We start from the raw sequence: 26,906 nt of genomic DNA, 5'->3' as shown, positions 1-26,906 counted from the left end.
TGCCAAGGTTCTCAATACAAAATCCCACTTAGGGAAGCATCCTAGAGAGTACTCCCTACCTGACAGCTACTCCATATAGGCCTGTGCCCAACCTAATTGTGCTTATGCTTAGGGCACCATCAATGCAGCCTATAAGACCTAGCCTGCCACCTATGCCAACTTTAGGATTTAGTGGTTCAAGGTCTACCAATCCTACCTTTGTCCACTTGACAACTTTTAATAATCCCCCATCAAGACAACCCACTTATGGGGCAGTGCCTCCCTCACTAGTAAATCCTCCTATGCCGCAACTGGTGCTTACGATGATGAAGCTATGAGGCTCTTGGTGCAAGTGCTAGGAAGGGGGGACACGCCAAGAACCTTTACCACAAAAAAGGATACTAACCCTTTGAGGAGTAAGCTAGTCACAATCTCCAAGCTTGTTACAAAATTCTTAGGTGAAGGAGACCTGGTGTCGCATGTTGAGAGGTTTTAGTAGATTTGTGAAATTTTTGGTGACATTGGAGACCTAGACAAAGTCAATGCTTGTGGGCTAAGCTTGGATGGCAAGGTAGGTGAATGGTACATGATTCTTTGAATCCTAAAGAGAGATTAATTGGGATACATTGAGTGGTCCCAAATGGAGGCATATTAACCAACTATAGGAGACCAAGCACAAGGAAACCGAGTCCCTTTGGGAATATATTGCCAAGATGGAGCCAAGATGAAGCAATTGAACTCAAATGTGAGCCACACAAGAGGATGAGCAATGTGCATCTATTGCCATGCTTCCTCATAGGCTCTAAGCTTCATGATCATCTTTTTGAAATGAATGTCCTTGAGCTATGCATCAAGACCACTATATGCCTAGGTGACTATATGAAGAAGAAGGTCTAAGGAGAGAAGACCTAATCTACCTCTTTAGAGGTATCTCAAACTTTTGAAGACCATCAACTTGGATGAGGCTAAGGAGACAAACCCACCCACTAAGGGCATGAGCATTGAAGAATTGGCTACCAATATGCCAAATTAGTTGAGCCAACAATTGAAGGAAGGAAGCCCCTAGCAATCCTCACCTATTTCCAAGGTGCAATAATGTGTGATGTGGTATCTACACCAAGAATGAGCCCACCAATGAGTGCCCTTACCTTAGGTTAAGGCCTACACTATATTTTTCTCATTGTGCATGATGGGGAAATCATGATACCTCACAATGTCATTATCTTAAAGTCATGCCCCCATCTACATATCAATAAAGGCCATGTCTTACCTTACTTGCACCACCAAATCCATCTAATGTAGGGCAATTAGCTATACATACAGCCACTCTTGCCAACCAAGTGCAATTTAGGGCTCAAAATCTCCCCTTACTCCCACCCGTATTGGGTCCTCAACCACCCCTACCATGAATCACTTTAATGAACTAGGTGTTAGTGGAGGAATTACCCAGGGATTAAGAAGAATGGGATTACACCCTTACTATGAGTGACTATTCTCAATACGAGAACCTAGCGAACCAATCTGGCTATAGGTCATTACATTATACAAGATCATCAATATATCCCAATCTATCTTTTAGAAGGCTAGGGATATGAGTACTTTGACTAGAAAACCTTTGATTCAATGTTAAACATGTCGCAGCCAATCAACAAGTATCACAAGTGCTAAGGACCTCACTTTTTGAAGGGTTGCCCATATGAGGGTGACCAAGCCATGCAAGTGGCAACCACCTCAAATGCAAGTACACCGTTGTGCTCTGTCTATGGAGTGGAACATCTTTACAAGGATTGCCTAATGTGAAGGCCACCTAGAACTGCCACTGAGCCTAAAGCCATCATTAATTTGTTAAGTGTAAAAAGAAGGCAAGTATCTTCTATGTGATTGAATGTGATAACTAGGGCCCAAGCAAGATCCTTTAGCAAGGAATTTTGTAAGCAAGCCCAAAAGAGATAAGGCTAATACATTTCAGCCTAGTGAGGCAACTGGCAAGGGTGCAATTGAAGTGGAAAGAGGTTTACTGATCCCCCATCCAATAATGTTCCTGATATCTCTTGGCCATTACAATGCACTTTTATTTTCGGGACATTGTGGTCCATATCATTTGGTTCCACTTGCAAAATTGGTGGACCTTCCTAGCTCTACTGCTCCTCTTCTTCTTGTAGAGGCCCTTGGTCATGTTCTTCATTGCCTTCTTCTTAAAGTTTCTTAATAAAAATTTTCCAAAATGTTGGAGCCAAACTCAATAGTTGTTCTAATGTAATCTATATTGAAGCTTGTTTTGAAGCTTTGAGCAGTTTCACAAAGAGATTTTCCTCACTCATTGTCCTGCCTCCTACAAAATGGTCTTGGCCTGTAGACCGTTTCCTTGGAGTTAAAGTGACTGTCAAACTTTTTTTGGACCGGATGTCATTTTGGTTTTTGAAAATTTTGTCACACTTGTTATCAGGTTGGTTTTGGACTTGTTGTTGGACTTGCTTTCTCTTTTGGTTGGTCACTTATTTAACGTAAATATTATGTATCTCCGTTAATGCCATTGAGTGGATCCATTCTTGATCCTTCCATTGGATCTGTCTTTACTTTGTCTCCTTTTTCTCAGAAGTCTTCTCCTTCACTAGGCCCTTGGATCAAGTGACAACCAAAACATCAACTTTATCTAAACACTCTAGGATGTCCTCAATGGACATGCATCTAGAATATTCATAAAGTTTGTGAGGGTCATGGTGCTAATTTCTCTTTGTATGTAGTAACCTTTGTTACATTGGACAAAATAATTCATGTATGTCATTGCATGTGCTTGTGGTGGTCATTGCAGTGGACTGCTAGTATGGCTGGTTATTTCCAAATATCATAATTGTCAAGTCTCATAATCATCAAGTTTCTCTCCAATGGATGTTTGATCCACAATGGGTAGTTTGGTTTGGGTTTGTTTCCATATTTTCCCATATAGTAGCCACACTCCTTATCATTCAGCCCCCATCTGCTTCTGTTTTGGTTCTAGTTTCTTTACTGGTTTCAATTCCTTTATTGATTCTAGTTTCTTGCTTGTCCCTAATTTCCTTGCTGTTGTTGCTACTCTTGCTAAGCAGCCTCTACTGCATTTGTGCCTATAGTAACCAAATTTTATCCAATCTTCAGAGTCCATGGTGGCTCTTGACCTTGAATTACATTCACATTTGGGTTGTACTAGCATACCTCAATTGAATGGTTCTTTGTGCAAATTTCAAACTAGAATTGCAAATGATTCTTCATCATTCCCATAATTTGCATCTTTTACTCAATCGATTGCTTGACCTCCCTTGATCTTGAAACCTTCTTTGACATTAATTTTTCTTTCTTTGTCTTCTTGGCATGCTTCTTAGATTTATTTGTAGCCTTCTTCCTCTTCTTTTGTTTCTTTTTCTTTTCATCATCGTCCAAATTGTTGTCAGACTCTTCTTCACTATATATAGATATCTTGCATGACCCATTACGTATGCATTGCTCAATGGAATTTGGCAAACTTTGTCTTCAAGTTGTAGTACACATTCCAAACTTGAACATGATACCTAAAAATTATGGAATAACAATTTGGAACAAGACTATTAAACCATTATAAGTGCTATGTTGCATGTGAAGCATGCATCCTAAAGAGTATAGGATATAGCAATTTATTCAAAACATCAAAATTTTATTCTATACATACATGCAACCAAGTAATCATTCAAAAGTGCACTATGTGAGCTTCTTCTCAACCCAAAGACACACCTAAATGAGAACATTAGGTATGGGTTAATAGGCCTCCAATGTTGTGCTAAAGCAATGTACACCCATTTTTGGGCATACTCAATATCTTTTTTTTGATTTGTTGAAAACCAAAACAGATTGAAAATTTGGAATCTAAACCAGTGGATCTACTACATGGTGGTCTTAAAACATCAACATTTGTTGATATTGGTATCTAAATTCACCCTAAAATAGAAGAAGTTGAAAATGTGCAATTTGTGCATGTGCAAAGATCTTTTAATAAATCCAACACTATTTACAATCTTGAATTGTTTCCTTTTCCATGCAATTGCTTGGTATATGTCTCATAAGCATGCCAAATGTCATTGTATTTCATAATCCACAGTATGAAACTCGATAGCATGCCCTTTGGCCTATTTGTGTTTTGAAGCATTTTAGGCCATATTGCACTTGTTTGGGATATCTAATTCTACTGACGTGTATCACCGGAGGGGGGAAAACAAGCAGCTGAAAATCTTGCTACTCCCATGAATTTTGAATTTTCACACCTGCTACCCATCAAATCTTGGAATAATAAGTACTTGCGACCTGCCCCACCTTGCAAATGCCTTGCAACCCGCACGCACCTTGACGTGACCTTGCGTAGACTTTGGTTTGGCAATGTTTTCATCGGGTAAGTTGTCTTCTATTCTTTTCTCGCTTCACAACCTAGCTTGTCTAGATCTATTCTAGACCAATTGTGGCCTTGGCATCAATGGCAACATGCAGCTTACCATGGCTTGCAAGAGAAGCAGATAGAGGGTGCAAGACAAAAAAGCTTGGTCAAGGCACAAGGAATAGATTGTGGGACGAGGAAAGCAATGGCACAATATCAAAACAACAACAATGGAAGACAAATTTGCAAAGTTTGTAGAGGGAGAAACAATAAGAAGAAAGAAGACTCCTTGTAGAGCAGCATCAGTAGGAAGCAGTTGTAGATGCACGCATTCAATCATTGCCATCAGAGCGAAGAACACAAGCTATGGTGTCACAATTGATGGGAAAGTTCAAAGAAGCAACATCAAGCCATTAAGGTGAATACCAGTCTCGAGTCTTCACAAGCTTTAGCCAGCACCATAAAGTTCATAAAGTACTCAGGGGGGTCACTCATAGTTCAAGCTAGCAACATCAGGCCATTTAGGTGAATACCAGTCTCGAGTCTTCATCACAAGATTTAGCCAGCACCGTAAAGTTCATAGAGTACTCAGGGGGGTCACTCATAAATATGTAAGCATAGCACATGGGTTCAACAAAAGGAATTGTTAAAATCCCCTTTTTACATGTTTCTCATAAACAAAAGGGTATCACATAAAGGGGGTGTTCACAAATTGAATAGAAAAAGGGTGTGTTTTATTCATGAAAATCTTACAGATAAGGGGTTTTACATATATTCCTTGAATGCATGTGATATATATAGGGTTTCTTCATAGTGATCCCCCTGAGGTAGAGTAACAACCCTACCAACACCTCGAGAGATGCACACCTAAGAGGCAATGCTCTTTAACTTGAGAAGGGGACGGGCATTTTACGAGAAAAATCTTCTAAGCATCCAAGCGAAGGAAAAAGAAGCTTCCAACTATGCAAAAATATGGCAAAAATGGATCTAAAGAAAACATAGTTTCACTTAGAAATATGTGCAAAGTATTATAGCAATGCGTATTTTATACAAAAATCTTTACGTGAATCTTTAGGAATGGTGAGAACATAATGGGATGGATTTTGAAGAAACCCACATGTAGAGTAGGCTTCGCTATGAAAATTCCCTTATGATCCTTCTTACAACTTTTACATAATAGGGGTGATATTGAAAACCTCTCTCAACCTATCTTCATGAAAGGGTTTCTTCAAAGAAAACTCATTGAAGCAATCCATCCAGGTAGTTTCACCAGCGAAACCCCTTTGAAGTAGGTCTTCCAAACTACCTTGGACAACACTTTTAAAAATGATAACTTTCACATCCAATGTTCAAATATAGTCATTCAGCCACTTAAATTGATTGAAACACCCCATTTAAGCACATCTATGGGATTATATTTTGGAAAATCTTGCATATATAGTATTAGATATTACATGTATTTTATGAGAGTAATATATAAGGCCAAGTTAATACTTATTTATAGTAATTTAAACTTCTTTAGAAACATGTCCATAAAGATCTTGTTATTTATGATATAAAAACACTAGAAAGATATTGCCATATGATATAAATGTGTTAATAAGTAATTATATATGTATAGTATTATTACATTGAGAGTGATTATGAGGGATGTTTCTTAAAGGAATTATTTTTCAACACATTTTTAAGGTAATAACAGGGGTACAAAACGATGTCTATAAATAAGGAAATTACGTTGTGTAAAAATGAATGAGTGACTAGTCTCTATATTTTTATGATAAAGGGATCTAGTTCTAGTGAAAATAAAAGTGTAAAAGCCATGTTTCCTAAAGAAATACTTTTTTTATAAATCTCTTAAAAAACACGCTCGGATAAACCTGCTCATATGTTTTTGCTCGTAAAATTGACGCATCCGAGAAGAGAAATGGCCTCAAAAAAGTAAAAGGGGTGCACATATTAAATCAACTAGCTACCAAGAGGGTGACATTAGCTATGTTGGTGTCCCTTGACATAAAGGAGAAATGGCTTGCGTGCACAATGTCTAAGATGTTGTCAATCAGAAGGACCAATGTGGCTCCAACGTAGAGCAAAAGTAATGCACAATCATCCCGATTCGAGAAGTCTATGGGCTTTAAAAGAACACAAGAAAAAGAGAGACAACGTAAGTGCGAAAGTCATTGCTAGAGTGATGATGCTTTGGCATGGAAATACGAGAGGATCTCCAAATAGAAATGACATTTGTAAAAAGAGGACGGGATGCAAGGTATTTGATGAGCACATCATACACATGCTTGATACAACATAGGTAAGTGGTGCCTAAACCAGCCCGGTGGTTGTTTATGATTGAGGTTTGGGATAGTTTAATTGTTTCATTTCTTAAATCAGGCTTAAACTTAATGTGATTGTCTTAAACCAGCCTAGTGGTTGGAACATCATGCAACCATGGGCTGGATCAGCTCAAATGGCAGTTATGTGATTGTCGAGCCAACGTGGTTGAACAAAAATTAACAACAATATATTTTGCAACAGAATGGCAATATATTATTATTGTCCTAAACCAGCCTGGTGGTTGGGACATCATGCAACCATGGCTAGTGGTTCAACTCAAATACCAGTTATGTGATTGCCCTGAACTAGCGTGGTTGAGTAGAAATTAAAAGAAATATATTTTGCAACAAAATAGAAATATATTGTTATTTTACTAAACTAGCCTGGTGGTTGGGACATCATGCAATCGTGGCTGGGTCAGCTTGATCACTAGTTATGTGCTTGTCGTGAACCAGTGTGGTTGAACAAGCTGCACCGGGATGGTTTAGGACCATCATATTAAGTGCAAGCTATCTCGGTCAAGAAATTAAGTGGTATATGACCCGAATAGTAGGAAATTTAACTAATTTAAGTACTATGAAACATAGTAATTTCAACCACCGAGCTGGTCAACAATTAATGCTTGTGAAATTCAAAAATGAAAAGAAATATATTATTATTTTCTAATTGTTAAATTCATAAATAAAAACCAATATACTTGTTATTGTCTAATATGTGAAGTTGAGACCGTTAGGCTAAACCAACCCGGTGGTTAAAATTGACTGTGTCCTAAACTAGCTCAGTGTGGTTAAAACTGTGACCATGTCCAAAACCAGCCTGATGGTTAAAATTGTGACTATCCTAAACCAGCCCAATAATTGAAACCTTGATTGTCCTAAATGTGTCCTAAACTAGTTTGATGGTTAAAATTGTGACCATGTCCTAAACTAGCTCGGTAGTTGAAATTGTGACTGTCCTAAACCATCACGGTGGTTGGAATTGTTTTGATTTGCTAGTAGCTTGATTAGTTCAATTATTAAATTCATTATATGTGACTGTATTAAACCAACCCAAGGGTTGCAATTATTTGTTTTCCTATAAGTTGATTAGTTTAATTAGACTGTGTGTTGCACGTATAGTGTTTTGTATTGTTTTTCTCATAGTCTTTGTACTGTCCTAAAATAGCTTGGTAGTTGAAATTGTGATTGTCCTAAACCATCACAGTGGTTGGAATTGTTTTGATTTGCTAGTAGCTTGATTAGTTCAATTATTAGATTCATTATATGTGACTGTATCAAACCAGCCTAGGGGTTACAATTATTTTGTTTTCCTATAGGTTGATTAGTTTAATTAGACCGTGTGTTTGCACATACAGTGTTTTGTATTGTTTTTCTCATAGTAGTGCAAAAAAAGGGGCTCATTGTACTATTGCTCCATTTACTAGAGGGCTCACTATACGGTTGTTCCTGAATGTTGGAACTTGATAGATGGAGCTGTATCTCAAGTTTATGGATTAGAATCTTGACGCTTCAATTGGGTAGAGGAGCTTTGAGCATTGTAAGTCCTAGTAAGTTAGGAAACTAAAAAATAAGAATCATTTGTTGTTGAAAAACACACATACACTTTGACCTAGCCTGATAAGCTATGAATGACTTGAGATCTGGTCGTGCTGGAGCATTGCTCCATGAGGATCGATGCCCATGTCTCCCCAATGAGTGCGTAGTCTGTAGGCCACCTAGATCCTCATCATGTGTTGCAAGGGAGACCAAGTTTTGTAGCCTAAGGTCTCTGTGGGAGCTAGTGGTTTTTCTAAAGAGAGACTTAAGTGGCACCACATTGACTGCATTCATGGCACATGGAAGCATTGTAGTTTGAAGCTGAAGAGGAAGACATTTCATCCTTGCCCAATGAAATGAGGGAAGACAAACATGTTGCTCTAAAATGGAGGAGATTTGAAAATGTCAATGTTGAAGGATAAGATAAAAAGATATGCTACTATTGTATAAGAGCACTCAGCCGAGGGAGCTTATAGGTCATGTGGTTCAATCCATCCCAAAATATGTGCTTCACAATTTCACAGCTAGCTAGCAGGATACGCAATCTAGGACGTGCCTTTCCAATTTCCCCATGAGACTATTGTCTCTGTCATAGATTTCTCTAAAAATTAAGAACAAGATGAGATACAAAGTGCTCACTGGTACAAGAAGTACATAACATTTCTTGTGCATATCATGTACAATCATTTGCTTGATTCTTCTGCAACACTGATGTCAATTTGCTTGGCTGTATGTTCTATTACATAAGAGTGCTCAAACTTTTGTGTTCTCTCATCTAATAAGAGCTATTAAGTTCGAGATGCAACCTATGGCACAATAAAATTTGTCTTAGCATGTTGGAACTCTAGTAAAGATATGTAGAGATAATGTGTGAGCAATGACTTCCGTACATGGAAGTTACATAAATAATCACAAATAAATGGAGTGATGCCACAAGAATCTATTAAACTTCTAAAATAATGAATTGTAAATGAATCCTCAATCCTAAATGAAAGAATTTTATGACATTCATATTGTAATAATAGAAGCAAACCACCATACTGGTGGCGATTAAGATCCTAGTGTGCAACCAACCATCACACTAGCAACCACTTATCATGTATTAGAGGGGTGGTGAGCCCCTAACAAAGACTCAAGGAATATATATCCAAGATTTACTCTTATACATTTGAATTGGTTCACTTAGAATGAAATAGTGGTTTTGAGGTTGAAGTCAAAACTAAAAAAAGACAAAATATCCTAGTGTGCAACCACCACCACCACGTTGCAACCACTTAGAGGGGTGGTCAGTCCCTAAAAAAGACCTTAGTAATATATATCCAAGATTTACTCTTATAAAATTTGAATTGGTTTCACTTAAGATGAAAAAGTGGTTCTGAGGTTGAAGTCAAAACCAAAAAAAGACGAGTGAAAACAAAAAAATAGAGTAGCTGAAGCTCCAAGAGATCAAGTGTGCCATCTCTAAAGAAATTTATATTCACTTAGGCTTTCAGGACAATGGCACAACATAGAGCATAGTGGGAGCCACTTACTTTGCAAACTATGGTCCCTTATACTATTGAAGGACTCCCCACAGTTCCTCTTGCAATTGATCCATCTTCTGAATGGTCGATGCTGTGGAACACTAAGTTTCTCCTCCAATCGATCAATCTCATGTACGACAATCAAGGGTTTCCAGGGGACCCATTGCAAAGTGACTTCATATTCCATAGTAAAATAGGCTGATGAAATGTCATTGCTATCGTGGCTTTCCATCTCTGTTCATTCGTTGTTCCTTCACTAGTTTGTTTTTCAAAAGAGCATGCAACTTTTAGCGATCTTTCTACAACATGGCTTCAATCACTTTGGAAATATTTATAATATTGGATCACTTCAATTACTTTGGAGATTTGTACAACATCATTTTGATCACTTCGTCTAAAATATTGGATATATATAGACATATAGATATATGTAGATATTCAAAATCTTTCATTTGACATTACAGTCCTTGACCTATCTTCACAATATCTAGACTTAGAGCATTCTCTTGCCATACTAAGTGCTACCATTCATCATAGTGACATCTCTTTCTCTCTCATTAGCATTATCCAACAACTTTATTTCAAATCTTCAACTCAGTTTAATCAAAATCTTTCATCTCACATTATGGTCCTTGGCCTATCAAAGGACACTATCTAGTCACATAGCTGAGAAAACATCACTTCAATCACTTTGGAAATATTTTAATATTGGATATATACATATAAATAAATTATTATATATATATATATGTATGTATATCTTAACAACTGCACGTACATGGAAAAATATGAAATCCCATAACTAATCCGCAAATCCATAAATCCTAAACAAATGAATTGTATGCCATTCATCTTGTAACAATAATAATAGAAGCAAACCACCACATTGGTGGCACTTAATATCCTAGTGTGCAACCAACCACTATGCTAGCGACAACTTATCCTGCACTACACGGTGCTATCTTAAAATTGTTACAAAGTGCTATACATAAATAATTCACTTTAGGCTGGTTCTCTTTATCTATTGTCAGATTTTAGCCACTGGGCTGGTGACCACAAATCCTAAACAAATGAATTGTATGCCATTCATCTTGTAATAATAGAAGGAAACCATCATGTTGGTGGCAGTTAATATCCTAGTGTGCAACCAACTCCGAGCTGCAACCAACCAGTGCTATACTAAAACAAATTGTATTGCTACAAAGTGCTATCCTAAAATAGATACATTGCCCAAGTAAACTTTGGAGAACATTAATAATTCAATAGATTACATACAGATTACATAGATTACATCTCAAAGACTCCTTTCCTTCAAGGGGCTGGCTCAACATTACTGTGAGCAGGTCACATTTTTGAGATCCCTGATTGTCGGCTCGGCCCTCCTTGCTCCTTTCTTGAAGGGGGTTGGTTTCACATTGCTTTGAGTAGGTCTTTTTGAGCTCCTTGATTTTAGGCTCAACCCTCCTTACTCCTTTCTTGAAGGGGGATGGTTTCTCCCTTTAGGTGCTGGTTTCACATTGCTTTATGCAGGTTGCCTTTTTGAGCTCCTTGATTGCAAGCTTAGCCCTCCTTGCTCCTTTCCTGAAGGGGGCTGGTTCCTCCCTTCAAGGGCTTGGCCCCTCCCTTTGTGTTGCTTCCTCTTTCCTTGTATTGAGCTCCCTGGTTTTGTAGGCTTTGCCCTTTTTGCTCCTTTCTTGAAGGGGGTTGGTTCCTACCTTTAGGCTCCTTTTCCTTGAAGCTAGGCTCGACGAGCTTGAGATTCTTTAATTTAGGCTCCTTGTCTTTTGCAAATTTTGCCCAAATGGCAAATTGAGCTGCAACAGCTACTTTCTTGTTGTGGATAGATGGAACAAGCGGGAACATTTGATTTTTCCATGACTTGGGCAATGCCACATACTCTACATATGGAGCTTGCATGCACAAACATGCCAAAGCAAAAAATATGCATAGGGTGGGAGCCCACATGACATCAGATCATGCTGTCATCTATGATGGGGGTATGGCATACCATGCATTTCAGACCCTACTGCATAACATGATAGGCATCTGATCTAACTATTGCAGCCGTCAATACCATAGTCTGAATCTATACATGAAGAAGTTTCTTCTTGATTCCTTCCTCCCTCATCCTAAGGCTATAGATGTTCTCCTTCAACTCCTCCACTCTTTGCTCACTCTATGCAATAGCTTCATCTGATTCCGTCTGCATCTCTTGAAGCTACTTAACTTGATCAATATCATCAATATCTTATTGCAGGGTCTTGTGCTTAACTTTCCAAAATTGCAAAAGTGGTTCTACACAACAAGTTCCACTATGGCTACTGCAACTTGCTCCACTATGGTTGCTCTCCTCCATTTTTCCTAGCTTGGAGAGCTGCCTCATTGTCTTCTCCACCATGGCTGCTCTTTACCCCATCCTTCCAAGCCTTGAAGCTCTCTCACAGCTCCTACATCACCATGTTGGTTTTTGCATTCTCCCTTTTTAGTTCCTCCATCATCTGGTCTTTTTCAATGTTCAATGCATTTTTCATGTTACAGAGCCATTTGTAAAGAGCCTCCTTTTTGGCTCTCTGATCTTTAAGATGCTTTTGCATCATTGCTAGCTCCTTCTTTGCAATGTCCCCATTAGTTTGACATCTTCAAGCCTATCCCAGAGCTCCTTGATGCGCTTCTTTGCTTCTTCTCTTCTTTAGCTTTCCATGTCAACCATTTTTGCAACGACCTCAGCTTGCTCTTGTGCCTGCAAGTCCCTTGCTTCTATCTCCTCTTCCTTATATTCTACACCATTCCTGAGAATTTTCTTATATAGCGCTACCTTTGCTGCATTGGTGGCTTTCTCTTGTACAAAAGTCACCTTTTCAGACATCTTCTTATCATATTGCTAAAAAATCCCTTTGAGGATAAATGTTATTAGGTGCATTGCAACTCTAGTAGACTAAGCTGACAATTTGGATTTGCCACCATGTAATTCTTCAAATTTTCCATACCAATGTTTTTACATAACGTCATTTCCAAGGGGGCCCAAAATAATTTTTGACCACAAGTTTAGTCATTTGAATGATAAAAAATATAAGAGTATGTACACTAAAATTGAGATCAAAACACTCATATATTATGGTGAAGTTCACATACAAATGTAAGAAATGCAAATTTAATGCCATCAATTATATTAATTTATGATAAAGTACACACACACACACGTACATGCACACACACACACACGCATATATATGTATGTATGTATATATATATATATAATATATATATATATATATATAATATATATATATATATATATATATATGTACATACATACATACATACATACATACATAAATAAATAAATATGTATATATATATATGTGTGTGTGTGTGTGTGTATGAACATCTACCAATAATTGTTCGAAAACAAAGATATTAGCTTTTACTCATTTCACTTGTTCACAATACTTTGGAAGAACGAGAGTATCACTTTCATCGGTCCAAAGTCTAGTGGAGTCAATGGCAAAGAAACCATTGCTATTTCTCCTAACTATAGCATTGGGACCACTATAGATAGTTCTAAACCATTTGACATCAAGAATGAAAAACCTAAATTGTCTAAAATCAACTTCATAGATGTCACTAATGGAGTCACAAATGGTTCCACAATAACTATGAGAAGAGAAGATTGATATTAGAAGCACTTGCTCAGCTATCTTGTACAATGTTAGCCATGACTCCACAATCATAGGTGACTCTCCTTGAATTAATGCATTTCACACAAAAATGCCGTCCATATGACCATCATGCATTGTACTTTTTGTACTACAAAAGAACATGATTAAAACAATGAAGATACATTTTGTAGCGATTGTGATCATAAATACCCAAATTAAGAAGAAAGGTAAGAAACTTACATGTGGCATACATCCGACTGCTGCAAGCTTCCAGTCTTGATTGGTTATGTCCTCTCCATCATCTTTGGCTTTACAAAGAGCTTCTTGTAGCCAATCACATGACATGTGTCTAGGGAGAAGAGTAAGGTCTGGTGGATATGGTACCCGCCTGTGCATGACTCTAAATCTCATGCGCTCATTTATTCTTTCTGATTTGGCCTCTTCATATCTCTCCATCCATTTTTGCATCTTGAGATTATTAAGGATACTAGACTTCTTGAATTTCTCCTAGACACATGCACTCATCCACAATGCACATGCAAAGCCCACACACACTCATAAGTGCAAGTATATACATGATCCTCATAAACACATAGTCCATATACACACATTGAGCACAATAATATTATGAACGAGATTTATTAAGACTTTAGTACATGAGGTTGCATGCAAGGTAAAAAATAAGATGAAAACATAGTTCTGGAATTGTAAGTCCTTGGGCGAATCTTCCAAGAACATAGCTATAGAAGTGTATGTTATTGGGAAAATTATTCCCCGATATATAGCCTATGCTACCATTATATATATATATATATATATATATGTATGTATGTATGTATAAATCATACCTTAAAATGGAATTAATCTAAGTTAATTAATGTGATGATAGATTACATTTGATGACATTAATTTGATTAATTTAGATCACATGATGACTAAAGGAATTGCTAGGGCTTCATAAGGATTTAATTAGAAAAATTATTAAAAACCATATAAATTTTGAGATTTGTAAATATAGCTAGTTGGTTCAAAGAGAGAGAGAGAGAGAGAGAGAGAGAGAGAGAGAGAGAGAGAGAGAGGGATGCAATGCTACAAAAAACATTTTTTCCAACTAAATTCTCTTAATCAAGATTTAATTTGAAAATCTCTTAAAATTTCTCAAAGTATGATATTATAAATAAAATTGTAAATCTTATTTCTTGAAGTTAAAAGCAACCTATGATCCCAACCTTGAGACCTAGCAAAGCGGGTGTCAAACATGTCATAGAGTTGAGCATACAAGCATGGCAGGGCATGCAAGCGAGATGTATCACCCAACAAAGACTGCGAACAACCACCAATAAGGGACTATGAACAATAGAAGACTGCAACGAAGCAATAACCAAACAAGGAGGGGCAATCCATAGACAGCAAACAAGTGGCACGAAGGATGGGTAGTCAACAATTCGCGTAGCTTTGAGCAACTCAACAACCACTCAGGTGAACAACACAAAAGTTTGGCGACCAGATTGAAGGTTGAAATCGCAAGCCAGTGAACCCAAAGTCTAGATGTGGTGTGACAATATGATAGCCTACGGAAGGCTCCACGGAGCATGATTCACATTCACATAGGCACAATGTCCACACATTGTCTATATATATATATATATATATATATATATACAGGTGCACGTGCACACACACACACATTTTTCTACACTCGTACACACATTCATGTCGATACTGACATTTAGACATTCATGGTATCCCCACTTTTCCTCCCCAACTGGCCCCTCACCTCTTACTTCTCTTATCCAAGAAACTCCCCCCCCCCCCAATTAATCTCGGCCCTAACTTATCCATAGTTAAAGCTATTCCTCTTCTTAATATATGTGTATATGTGTATATTATATATATATTTATCTCTCTCTCTCTCTATATATATAGATATATTGTGCTCTCTCTCTCTCTCTCTCTCTCTCTCTCTCTCTCTCTCTCTCTCTCTCTCTCCTCCCTCCCTACCTCTCTCTCTCTCTCTCTCTCTCTCTCTCGCTCTCGCTCGCTCTCTCTCTCTCTGTGTCTCTCTCTCTTGCTCTCTCTTTGTTCCCCCCCCTTTCCCTGTCCCTCCCCCAAAATTCAACTCCCTTATCTCTTTTACTTTTCCCTAATAAATCCAAGTTTTTCTCTAAAAATCTTCCGTACTATTAGAATTTCCCCCCCCCTTTGTTTGATTTTTTTCAATGTTTTATTTCCTTTTTTATTAAACTCCCCCCTTTTTTTTCTTTTGTTGAAAAATGTTTTTTCTTAAAATTTTTTGGTGTTCCTTTTTATGACCTATTTACTAGCTCTTATTTGCGGTTTGTTTACTAAAATTCTCCTAATTTACCTTTCTATGTTTTTCTAAATAGTTATAGTAGTCAATGTTATTTCTTAAAGTAGTTTATTAAAGAAAAAAATTACATTATAAAGCTATAAATGTTGTTTCAAAATGCGCTAAAACTAAACTAAACTAACTAAACCTATTTTAAAACTAAAACCTCTAATAAAGCACTCCCTAACCTATGCGTTAGTCTTACCCCCCTCTCCCCAACCTACTCCCTTCCCTCAACTTCTAAGCCTACCTAAGCTTGCCTAGTCTATTCAACCTAACCTACGCGATTATCTTAACTCCCCTCTCCCCGACTACGGGAACCGACCCACCCGTCTTCAAGCTCCTAGCCTATTTAAGGAGCCTTAGCTATGCTAAATCTCACTACACCTCATGTCTCCCTGCCTCCCTAGTTGCTGTGCGCTACCTCCCGTAGACTGTGCGTGGACTATTCTACTGCAAAGCCTCCTGTCAAGTCCCATGCGATTGAAGGATTGTACTCCTTAGCCCTTACGTTCTGGCATTGCATAGTGCAGAGTCTGTAGAATAAGAGCCTGCATGCCCTACCTTGATTGCAAGACACGGCCCTGCATGTGCTACTACGACTATCGCGTGGATGCTATAGCACTTCACCTCGACTGCTGGGCTATGTTTTCCAGACAAGAAAATGGTCGTGAGCGCTATTGCACCTTCAAGCAAAATCGGGTGCTAAGGTACTTAATTACAGTTTTTTTCATGTAGTTTTGGAGGTTTTTTGTAAGAATAGTAGTTTAGAGGTTTCGGTAAATTCGATACAAGGATCACGTACTTAGATCTCTGCAGCTTAGTCCCTAGCTCATAAGTAGTGTTTAGGATCATGTTTTGGTTTGAAGCATGAGTGGTAGGCAAGGTCCACAGAGGATCACTAGTCGAGGAACTTTTCAAATGTTGCATTTGTTGGCTTGGCCTCTAATTTTTCATATACATTTCCATTTTTTAAGCTACAGTTTGATTTAAAAGTTTTGTAGTTCTTGTAGACCTATTTTTTGTTTCTCCTTGGTTATCCATACATATTTAATTGCTCAAATAATTTTTTCTACAAGATCCTTATAGTTTGTTTAGTTAAATTTAAAATTGTAAATATTTTGGTTTCTTTAACCTTCTCATTCTCTATCTCTACATCCTTCTATAATATAAATATATACATTTCGATGGTTATTCCTTCACTTATTAGGCAACAATAATGGTTCGGGTTTTCCTCATGCCCTCATTATGTCATTTATTTAGTAATATGTCAATATATTTATGTACTTCTATATTGTACATTAATATGTATATGGGTAATTTCTAGATGCATAATTTTAATTTTTTACTAATTTCTTACTTGATTAATCTAAGTCATCTACCTAAGTTCCCCCGCGTGGTACTTGTTTAAACCATTTTTTTCTACTAATTCTTCTAGTCCATTTGACCATAAAACCCTTCTTTTCTCTGATTGAAACTTCCTTGGACTTTATTGACTTCTAAAATCCAAATAGATGTCTTCCATTTCAATGTTCTTTAGACTATGCAACACTTGGATTATTAAAATGTACCTTAAACTTTGGTTGTGGACTTAATTAATGAGGTGTGTCTCTTCATTAAAATTTCTTACGTCCCATTAGTGCATTTCCTTTATGTGAACTTGATTAATGTGATAACCGCATATCCTTTAATATTAGAATTCTTTCCTATAAGTTCTTAATTGCATGTATGATCTCATACATTTCAAAATTTTAAGGTCATTGCAGGTCTTTTTTAGGGTTGCTAGACACAATGATGCGACATAATAAGTGCAAGGATCACCCTCCCAAGGATAAGCATTCACAAATATTCTTATCGCTACTCTGAACACACATCTTACTTCATACACAATTCACCGACAACTTTTGAATCTAGAAGGGAGTTTGGTTCTTTGGTAAAGCGATAACAAGCCGGGGTAAACAGGCATTACCTGTCTACCCAATTGAAGCTATGATGTTCTAACACTTAGTTTCCTTGGATGGTGGCAAGTAAGTGAACCTTGACCTTGGAGCCTAGACTACCAGATGGATTCGATACTTTTTTTAATAGTTGTACTCATGAGAATCCATATGTCAATGTTAAAGTTTTTTCCACCTTTATCTGAGCATCGTGTGCCGTGTTGTTTATAGGTTTTTATTTTTTAAACACACACACACACACACACACACACACACAAACACACATGCACACACACCACATGCACGTGCACACACACACACAACGTAGCAAGTGTTTCCATTTTTGGCATCAAAACATAGTCATAAGAGGAGAGAGAGTTAGTACATAGGGAGGCATGGTTGCATTCCATTCCAAAACCCACATGGGATTGGAACTTGTGACAATCTCCATGTGGGTTTGTGGAGAATGGCACTGGTGCCATTATCCAAAAAGTCACATGGAGATTGCCACTAGTGCCATTCTCCATAGGACATCCAGACTTGAGAGGAATGTCACTAGTTCCATTTTGACCTTTGCAAAGGAGGTATACTGGCACTCTTCCATTGCAAGGGGGCATGGCACTAGTGCCATGTTACTCTTGAAATGGGAGGAATAGTGCTAATTCAAAACCCACCATTGGGTTGTGGCTACGAGTGTCTTTCTTCACACCTCATATTGAGATTTATGAAATTGTCATTGGGTTGTGGCTATGAGTGTCTTTCTTCACACCTCATATTGAGATTTACTAAATTGTCATTAGGTTGTGGGTGTAAGTATCTTTCTTCACACCTCATATTGATCTTGGCTAAATTGTCACCCTCCACAACCTCAAAGAGAGATATAGGAGAATGGCACTAATGCCTATCACTATCACCTCATGGATAAAATGGCACTATTGCCATGCTCCACAAGCACACACGGTTAATTATTTTGGACTTGTCTAGTCTATAGATTTTGGATTGTCTTATGAAATTATTTAGTTTATGATTGCATTGGTGTGGGTATTGAGAATAAGAACAAATTACAGGAAGTGACTTAGGGTCTATGCAAGATGTTAGTTCTCTCAGCCTAGTTAAATGGCCCATCAAGTAGAACACCTTACTTGATGAAGGCCCATTGTAGCAATATGTGCCCATGTACCAAGTTTCTAGCATAGATGAAGTGGTCAATGATAGGATGTTGAAAAAGGATGCTCCATCTTCAAAGAAAAGAAGGTACACTTTCATTAACAGGGTGCCTAAACAAGAGAGCCTCCAATGTTAAGGTACAAAATGTCACTAGAATTGGTGCAGCACGTTTCTCCCATCAATTGTTGTTGGAGTAGGTGCTACCAACATGCTTAGTGATACTTCTTAATGTCTGCAAGGAAGGATTTTTGGGGCATCTCCTTGGAGTCTCGTACAAACTTTATATATGATGTGTTCTGCATGGCTTGGCATCATGACCACACTAGAAGGATACGCTACAAATTTAGGGTACATGGTTGGGATATGTGTTGCAGAGCATGGTACAAGATCCATGGAGTACCAAGGACATCATTTTATCAATACAAGAACATATTGAGTGTGGTGTGCAATGATATGTGCATGGGAATTCAAGGATTGTGAGGAGGAGAAGGGAGCACACTGGTATGGGTAGGGTTTTCACTCAAGAATCTATGGATAATAGCACAGAGCATATGTCTCACAAGAGTAGAACCATGCTGGATGGTTCTACAGAGACATAGCAGGTGATGCCTAAAGTGTATAAGAAGATAGACATCCTTGGTAAGGTCAACACTTCTCTTAATCAGTTCATGGTTGTGAGAGTCAAGACATCCACATTTGGTAGGATTTGGAAATAAAACTTCAAAAATATAAACCTTTCTAAGACAATTAAATTCTCTAGATGTAGTTTGTGCATTTGGATCATGGCTCAATTGGCAGCCAAAAAAAGTCAAGATGAATGCAATTTGCTGATGGAGGAAAGAAATAAGCATATGATATAGCAACAAAGTTGCAAGAACTTGTGCTATGCATGGCATAGGTACTCTAAGATGGATCCAAAAAATAATTTATGCATAATCCATGATAAGATGGACCCAAAAAATATGCGATTCCAAGACTTTGGGTGAGGTCTAAGGACACTGACTGTGCATGGCAATTACAAGTTTCACTCATTGAAATGATTACCCGTGGGCATGGACATGGTCATCATGGATACTTCATACTCAATGCTTTGTGGCCATTTGACCCTAACCTAAAAATTTGATCACTCCCAATTTGTTTGTGCCACCTCCAGAGAATGGATACACATGAACTTCAAGATCTTGCTACTTATGGGATTCCAAGAAGCAATGTTCGCCTTGTGAATTATTATGCTCAAGAAACGCTTTGGACTCCCATTATAGGTCTGAAGGTGTGCAGCTTTCCTCAAGGGGGGGTGGTTTGTGTGAAATTATAGATGCCACAATCACAAATGCAAATCTAGAGATTGTATTAGATGGTGACCCAAATTCTACCACACAAATGCCATGATAAGTTCCATTGTGAGGGCTGCAGCCACATGTAGGAATTTGTTGGCATCACATACATGCAAAGACCCACCCTCTTAAGATGGAAGTGTTGCTATTGAGCCACCATATTGAAAGTTTCTAGAGAACTTGCTACTCTAGCTACATAATTATGTATTTGAGAACAAAAACTAATACTTGTTTGCATACGTTTCTCTTCTGGTAGCAAGGGGCATTTTCAAGACGGTTCAATTGGGCTTCTTGATGGTAGGGCACACACATGAGGACATTGATGCAATGTTCACCAGGTTCCTCTAAGAGTTTGCAAGTGGGATAAACATTCACTTTTCCTCATCTAACGGATACATTTAGAAAATGTACATCATCTTCACCAGCACCATTTCTTCTTATAGAGGTTCCAAACTTCAAGGATTATGTTGATGGCTACCTACATGATGGGTAAGAAATACTAGGTCATGGAAAGCCATTACAATTTTGATTTTTCATGCAAGGTGATAGACCTATGATGTAGTACAAGGTGAATCCAAAATCACCGAATGGGAAGCCCATTGAAGGGGGAATTGAAATGTGGAAGAATGATACCAAGGGATGACCATTGTTGCCAATAGGTTCTCTGGATATGCTCCAATGGATAAATTTGTAAGATACCTAATATCCGAGATAGAGGATTACATTAAGTTTTGGAAGAGATGTACAAGTTGAAAGAATGCATCGTATGATTCCTACATTAGGCCAGTGATAGACTATTGGAAAAACATGATCGGTGAGCTCGAATATGAAAACATCGAAGCGACAGGAGAGTACATAGATTTTTGGCCAACAACACAATTCCCTTATGAGGAGGATAATATAGATGCTTGCATTAATGAGTTCCAAGGCCATGAGGAATGAAATGATCACTATTGTGGGCCTCTAAAAGGTAAGTTGAGGGAAGAGTTAGACCAATGGTGGATGTTAAGCAATGTGAATTCACCTTGGTGATGCCATCAGACCCTGTATACCCCATGTGGCTTGGGGTTGCCCTATCAAGTTTCGAGATGGATGCTGCATCTTCTAACTTCAAGAAGTTATTAATTCAATATTGGGCACCATTGATGAATTGAAAGGGCCTCAGTGATGTAGATGCCTATGTTGGCTATTGGAACAAGTATTGGATCCACATGTATGAGAGTGTATTGATGCAGTGGGATCCACATGTATGAGAGTAGATGGGATCCACATGTATGAGAGTGTATTGATGCAGTGGCCTAGTTGTGGACATCAAAAGCCATAAATCGACCCAAGAAGATTAATGTTCCATAGAGTGTATGTATCAAAGAATAGGAGAGCTTGCTTGGTACTAGAGCGTAGAAAATGATGATGATTTTCTCCTTATTGATCTCCCAAACTTCCAGTGTAGTATGTTCTTTCATGTGATGTTTCTCAATTATTGTGATATTATCAATGCATATTTGCATAGTATTATCATTATTATTATCTAGAGAAAATAATAATCTATTAATGTTTGAGAATAAACCCCGATGCTTTTAGCCCTAAAAAAGGAGCTAAAAAATGATAATTACAAAGGCAAGGCTATTAGAAGAAAAACAATCAACCTATTCCCAAGGCACCGACTCACTGCCTAGGCTACCTCTAGAATAAGGGCTAACAGCCACAGAGGTGGTCTATACATCTAGCAGATATTTCCTATGTAAAGAGTGTAGAAAATACCCACAAGCCAAACCTTACAGAAACGGTCCCACCTTTTGGCAGCCCGCCTCTAACCTAGCATGCCACACTCCTAGGTGGAGCATAGTGTGAAAATGATATCCTGCCATCTGGCCACTAGGGTAGCCATCAGAGTCTTCTGTTTGCCCCCCATCACCTGAATACAATGAGCAACCCAAATGTTCTAGGCGGTGATGCTGGCCACTGTCTCCCAATATTTGCATATTATTAATATGATAATTTTTAGAACCTGCCTTTCACCAATGATTACTTTGTTTCTAGTGGTCACTTTGCACGGTGTTTGTTAACACCACCAACACGATTTTCAAACTCTACCACACTACCAAATGCTATGTTTGGGTTCTTATACCCAATGAAAGGTTTCACAACCAATGAAGTTTTCGATGATGATTGGAATTTTCAAATATTAGCAAAAATTTCAATATTGGCACAATTCTCTAAATTAATACAATTTCCCACAATGAATGAAAAAATTTGCACATTTCATGAAAACTTTTCCAAATTTAACAAAATACATCCAATTTTGAAGTTCCCAAAATGCAACTTTTGTCTCACCTTATCTAATATGGAGTTAGATGAGCAAAACTATGTTTGAGTACTCATTTAGTATTCAAGGATAGTTTGTCATATAATGCATTTAGACTCATGCATTTTCTTGGAAATGAGAGGTTGAGAAGATTACTGGCCGACCTTTATAAAGACCCCCACATTTTTATAGTAGGAAAAATGAGAGTTCCTAGACCACATACATGTTGGTTCATATTATATTCTTGGTTGGAAGTCTTTGCATAAAAACATGTTGAGGCTCTTCTAATGAGAGACCAATTGCACTTACCCAATACTTTCTCCAAGAAAATATCCATTCCATGTATAAAGAGTCAATGGTTGTGCTGCAAGTGATGAATATGTCACCTACCAACACTCCTACAAGATTTGGAAGAATGAGTTCGACATGAGGATACCAAAGGTTTGTTGCTGTCGTGTATGTACCAGATGCATAGATTTGAATGCTTTACATAATTAAAATCAAGGGCAAGATAGAGGTTCATATAATGTTGTCATGAAATTTTATTATTTCTTAGGAAATAGTTTGTTTGCAACATCTATTATTTTTAATCATTTGGAAAACAAACCTTTGTGGGGTTGCAAAAGCATCGAGAAAGGCGATCCTTAGAAACGAAGAAGCTAGCAAGCATTGCAAGAAGAGCTACCAAGATGCCGAGAAATACCTCACTATCATCATTGATGGTATGGGTCAATGTGATCCTTAGAAAGGAAGAAGCTAGCAAAGAATCGCAAGAGGAACTACAAAGAGCTTGAGAAATACCACACACTCATCATTGATGGGATGGATCAAAAGAAGACTATTCTTCCTCACTACAAATGAGTGCCCAAGGATTTGAAAGAGGAGAACTTCATCACATATCACGTGGTTGGTTGCATGGTCTGCCATGGTGAATTATTCCCCAAGGTTTATCTAATAACACCAAATGAAAGAAATGATCCTAATATTCTAGTTTTAGTTTTAAATGATGCATTTGAGGAATCACACACGACCTATTATGAAAGTGTTGTATGTCCAACTTGACAACACATCAAGAGAGATTAAGAATCAAGTTGTAATGACATACTTGTCATGCTTGTGGAGAAAGGCATATTTTAAATGTCAAATGAAGATTCCTTCTGGTGGGCCACACACGACCATATTGATCAAATGTTTAGCTGGTTCTCAATAAAGCTAAGAAGGAAAGAAGCATGGGATGGAGATGCAATGATCCACATTTTTTAGGATGCACATATGACAAAACTAATAATTTCAAACATGGAAAAACAACTTGTTTTATATGCTTTGTGTTTAGTGATCGTGAGCGAACCGATCAATGTATCAAGAAGCTAAATGAGCTAGGCTTTCAACACCGATTTTGAATCTAGAAAGATCTAAAATTATTGTGGGAGAAGGTCAAATGGAAGATATGCATGAGAAGATCAAGGGAGAGATCCAAGAGAAGCTCAAAGGATAAATAAAGAGCTCCTTAGATGAACAGATATCTAATCGATTGCAGAAGGAAGTTAAAGAGCAAGCTGAAAGACTATGCGACTTAAGAATGTTGAGGATCTGGGAGAATTACCAGACAATTGGTACGTAGCAAAATACTCTTATGAAGAGACTCATGAGAAAATTAGCAAATATTTACCAAGAGTTGAATGGGAAGATATTTCCCTCTTTTGTTGACATCATGCATTTGTATTCACTTCTCTCACACTCTCTCTCTTGCACAATCCATTCATGCTTTCTTGTTCGAATCTGAAAAAGGACACTGGCATTTTATTCATTGGCAATTGCCCCCTATCACGCGTTCTTTTTGGCGTATTTATTCTCCCCGCAAAGCACTGTCTCCAGGGCCCAGGTTGATGTCGAGCTTAGAAGTTGAAATTCGCGCATACAGTTCTGTAAGCATCCAAGAGCCCGCTGAAACCCACACGGGAATTCTCGAGGTCAAACTCCACAAAGTTGTCCTGCTGCTGGAACGTGCCCAATACCGACGGTTGCCCAATGCCAGCGTCGAGAAATGCAAAGCACATCACGGAATCCGACACGGACACGACGGAATTCAGACCGAAGATCTGCCAGGTGACGTTGCCCTGAAGGTGGAGATCGATCTCGGGTACTCCCGGACCAAGAAGGGTGGAGGAGGCTGAAGAGGCAAGGTAGCAGCTTTCGAAGGGGGCGACGGCAGGAGCTGCGGTGAGGTTGCGCGAGGCAGCTTTGGAGGCGAAGCTAGACCGGAGAGTCGAGTAAAGGGACCTTGTGAGCTTGGTGTAAGGTTGGGCGGTTCCGATCTGCAAGTTTTGTGGCGATATCTGCAGGGATGTCCCGTCCACGGTGATGCCTTCCAGGCTGAGAGCGTATAAGCCGTGGTTAATGTGCAGGGTGGTGAAGGAGAGCACGGCCGACACATTGAGCGGCGTCTGGGCCTGCAAGAAATAGTCTACTCTCCCGCCGAAGAAGATCGGGCCGGGGCTGCTGAGAGACGATGGCAAGCAGTAGGCAAATCGGCGAGCTAGGCCTGCTCGAGAGGCGAATTGAGCAGGCAAAGCCAATCGCGCGCTGCTTAAGGCGGCCACTTCGGCGCCAGAGTTTCTTGCATTCTGGCAAGCGAATTGCACATGATTAACGACAGAGGGAGCTCCTACGGAGCTGCCGGTGGTGGAGTTGAGAGTGAGGCGATCGGAGGCGAGCCTTCCTCCTTGGGGAGGGCACGAAGTTCCAGTACAAGGGAGGTAAGTGAAGGTGGAGGAAGCGGAAGGATTGAAAGTCGAGTCGCTGCTGCTTTTGTTAGAAGAGCATTGCAGCTGCGTGATGTGGCTGCCCAAGTCGAGAAGCAAGAGCTGCGTCTGCGATGGCGTGCCGACGGCGAGATCGAGGTAGAAATGGGAGCCGGAGGCAACAACCTTCGCAACAAATGCAGAGGGTGAAGAAGCAGCAGAAGCAACCGGTCCGGCGAGAACTAGAAACATGAGCAGCAAGCTGGCTTTCGTCCCTGTCATCACTCTTCGATCCATCTCCAAAGCCGTGGATGAGCTGCAAGCTCAAAGGAACGCTTGATGGATTCGATTGATATCACGAGCTTGAGTGTAGCAACTGCCGCAGAACAAGATTCACGTCCTAAAACCGCCTCGAATGGATTTCGATGGGCAGCAGCAGAATGGGATTCAGCAAGCTCGAGGAATCTCCGTGCACCAATGTCAAATGCGATGAGAGTAATTTCGATAGGATATGGCGGAAATCTATTGACTTGGGGTTGGGAATATGCAAGGGAAAGCTCAATTTATAAGCTGCATGAATTCAGGCGGTGCTAAAGTTTGACAGGTCAAAACGACATTTGTGCTACATTTTGACAATTTGTTGTGAGCAGGTCTTTCAATCTACGGAATTTTCCATCCACAACATTGTTCATGCACACCGCACTTTGGCATCATTTAGACACATGTTCACCGTCAATGCGATGTTTGTTTGTTCATTCTTCACGCCGACGCAGACTTTGAAGGTTTATCTTCTTCATCAAACCTTCTCGAATCCCAGCTAAAACACCTAGTGATCGAATCGATAAGGACACAAACATTTCAAACTTTCCATCGTCTCATCCTTTATCCACTATGATATCATACACTTGCGCAGTACTCAACCCGTTTGTCATTTGTCAAAATTATACACACCGTCCCGTTCACACAGTTACTACAGAGCTCTTTACATCCATTGAGAGTCGAGACTTGAGTACCAAATACTTCTATCTTATCTTCTGTATCTATATCTATATCTATATCCATATCCATACTATTTCTTAAGGATCCCGACTCCCGGGAGGAGAGCCAACCTTGCCACTTGTCCTCACGAGAGGAGGTAGCCAACCTGCCACGTGTCAAGCTGGGAGGGAGACTTCATGTGACACGTGTCACGATGGGAGGGTGGAAGAAAGAATGTTGAGGCTCCCACGCCATGAATGCAAAGGAGCCGTCACGTCATGAATCATCGTCATGACGCTCCACCACCTTGCAGGCAAATCCAAATCTCGCGTCTGCACTAATGAGCAAGCTCCTCCATCGCCTCCAGCCTCTCGTGCATCGCCTCCTCCAGCCTCCATCGCCTCCCGTTGAGCAGCCTCCTCCCACTGATCAGCCTCGACCTCTTCCCATCTCTAGCCTCCATCGCCTCCCGTCTCCTCCAACCTCCATCGCCTCCCGTTGAGCAGCCTCCTCCCGCTGAGCAGCCTCGACCTCTTCTGCTTTGTAGCCTCCATCACTCGAGCAATCGTCTCGCGCCATCCTGTTGCTTCATCTTCGTCGCCACTTGTAGCCAGCTTGCTATGTTGCTCTCCATCTCGGTCGCCACCTCCAGCTCCATCTTCGGCCTCTCCAGCTGCTCATTCGGATGCCCA

General features: G+C 39.2%; 1 protein-coding gene across 1 annotated transcript; it reads right to left on the bottom strand.

Annotated features, from left to right (window-relative positions):
- Window positions 1–24,291: 24,291 nt before the first annotated feature.
- On the bottom strand, window positions 24,292–25,752 carry LOC147882138 (gamma conglutin 1-like). The gene has a single exon (XM_087401937.1). It carries the CDS (start codon window positions 25,531–25,533, stop codon window positions 24,391–24,393), a length of 1,143 nt encoding a protein of 380 aa, XP_087258063.1. The 5' UTR covers window positions 25,534–25,752; the 3' UTR covers window positions 24,292–24,390.
- Window positions 25,753–26,906: the final 1,154 nt, after the last annotated feature.

Source organism: Dipteris shenzhenensis, chromosome 30 (assembly GCF_047967505.1).
Source record: "Dipteris shenzhenensis isolate YYH24624 ecotype China chromosome 30, Dip_SZ_1.0, whole genome shotgun sequence".
NCBI classification, from domain to species: Eukaryota; Viridiplantae; Streptophyta; class Polypodiopsida; order Gleicheniales; family Dipteridaceae; genus Dipteris; species Dipteris shenzhenensis.
Note: the sequence above shows the minus strand (reverse complement) of the source record. Positions and strands in the feature narration are given on the sequence as shown.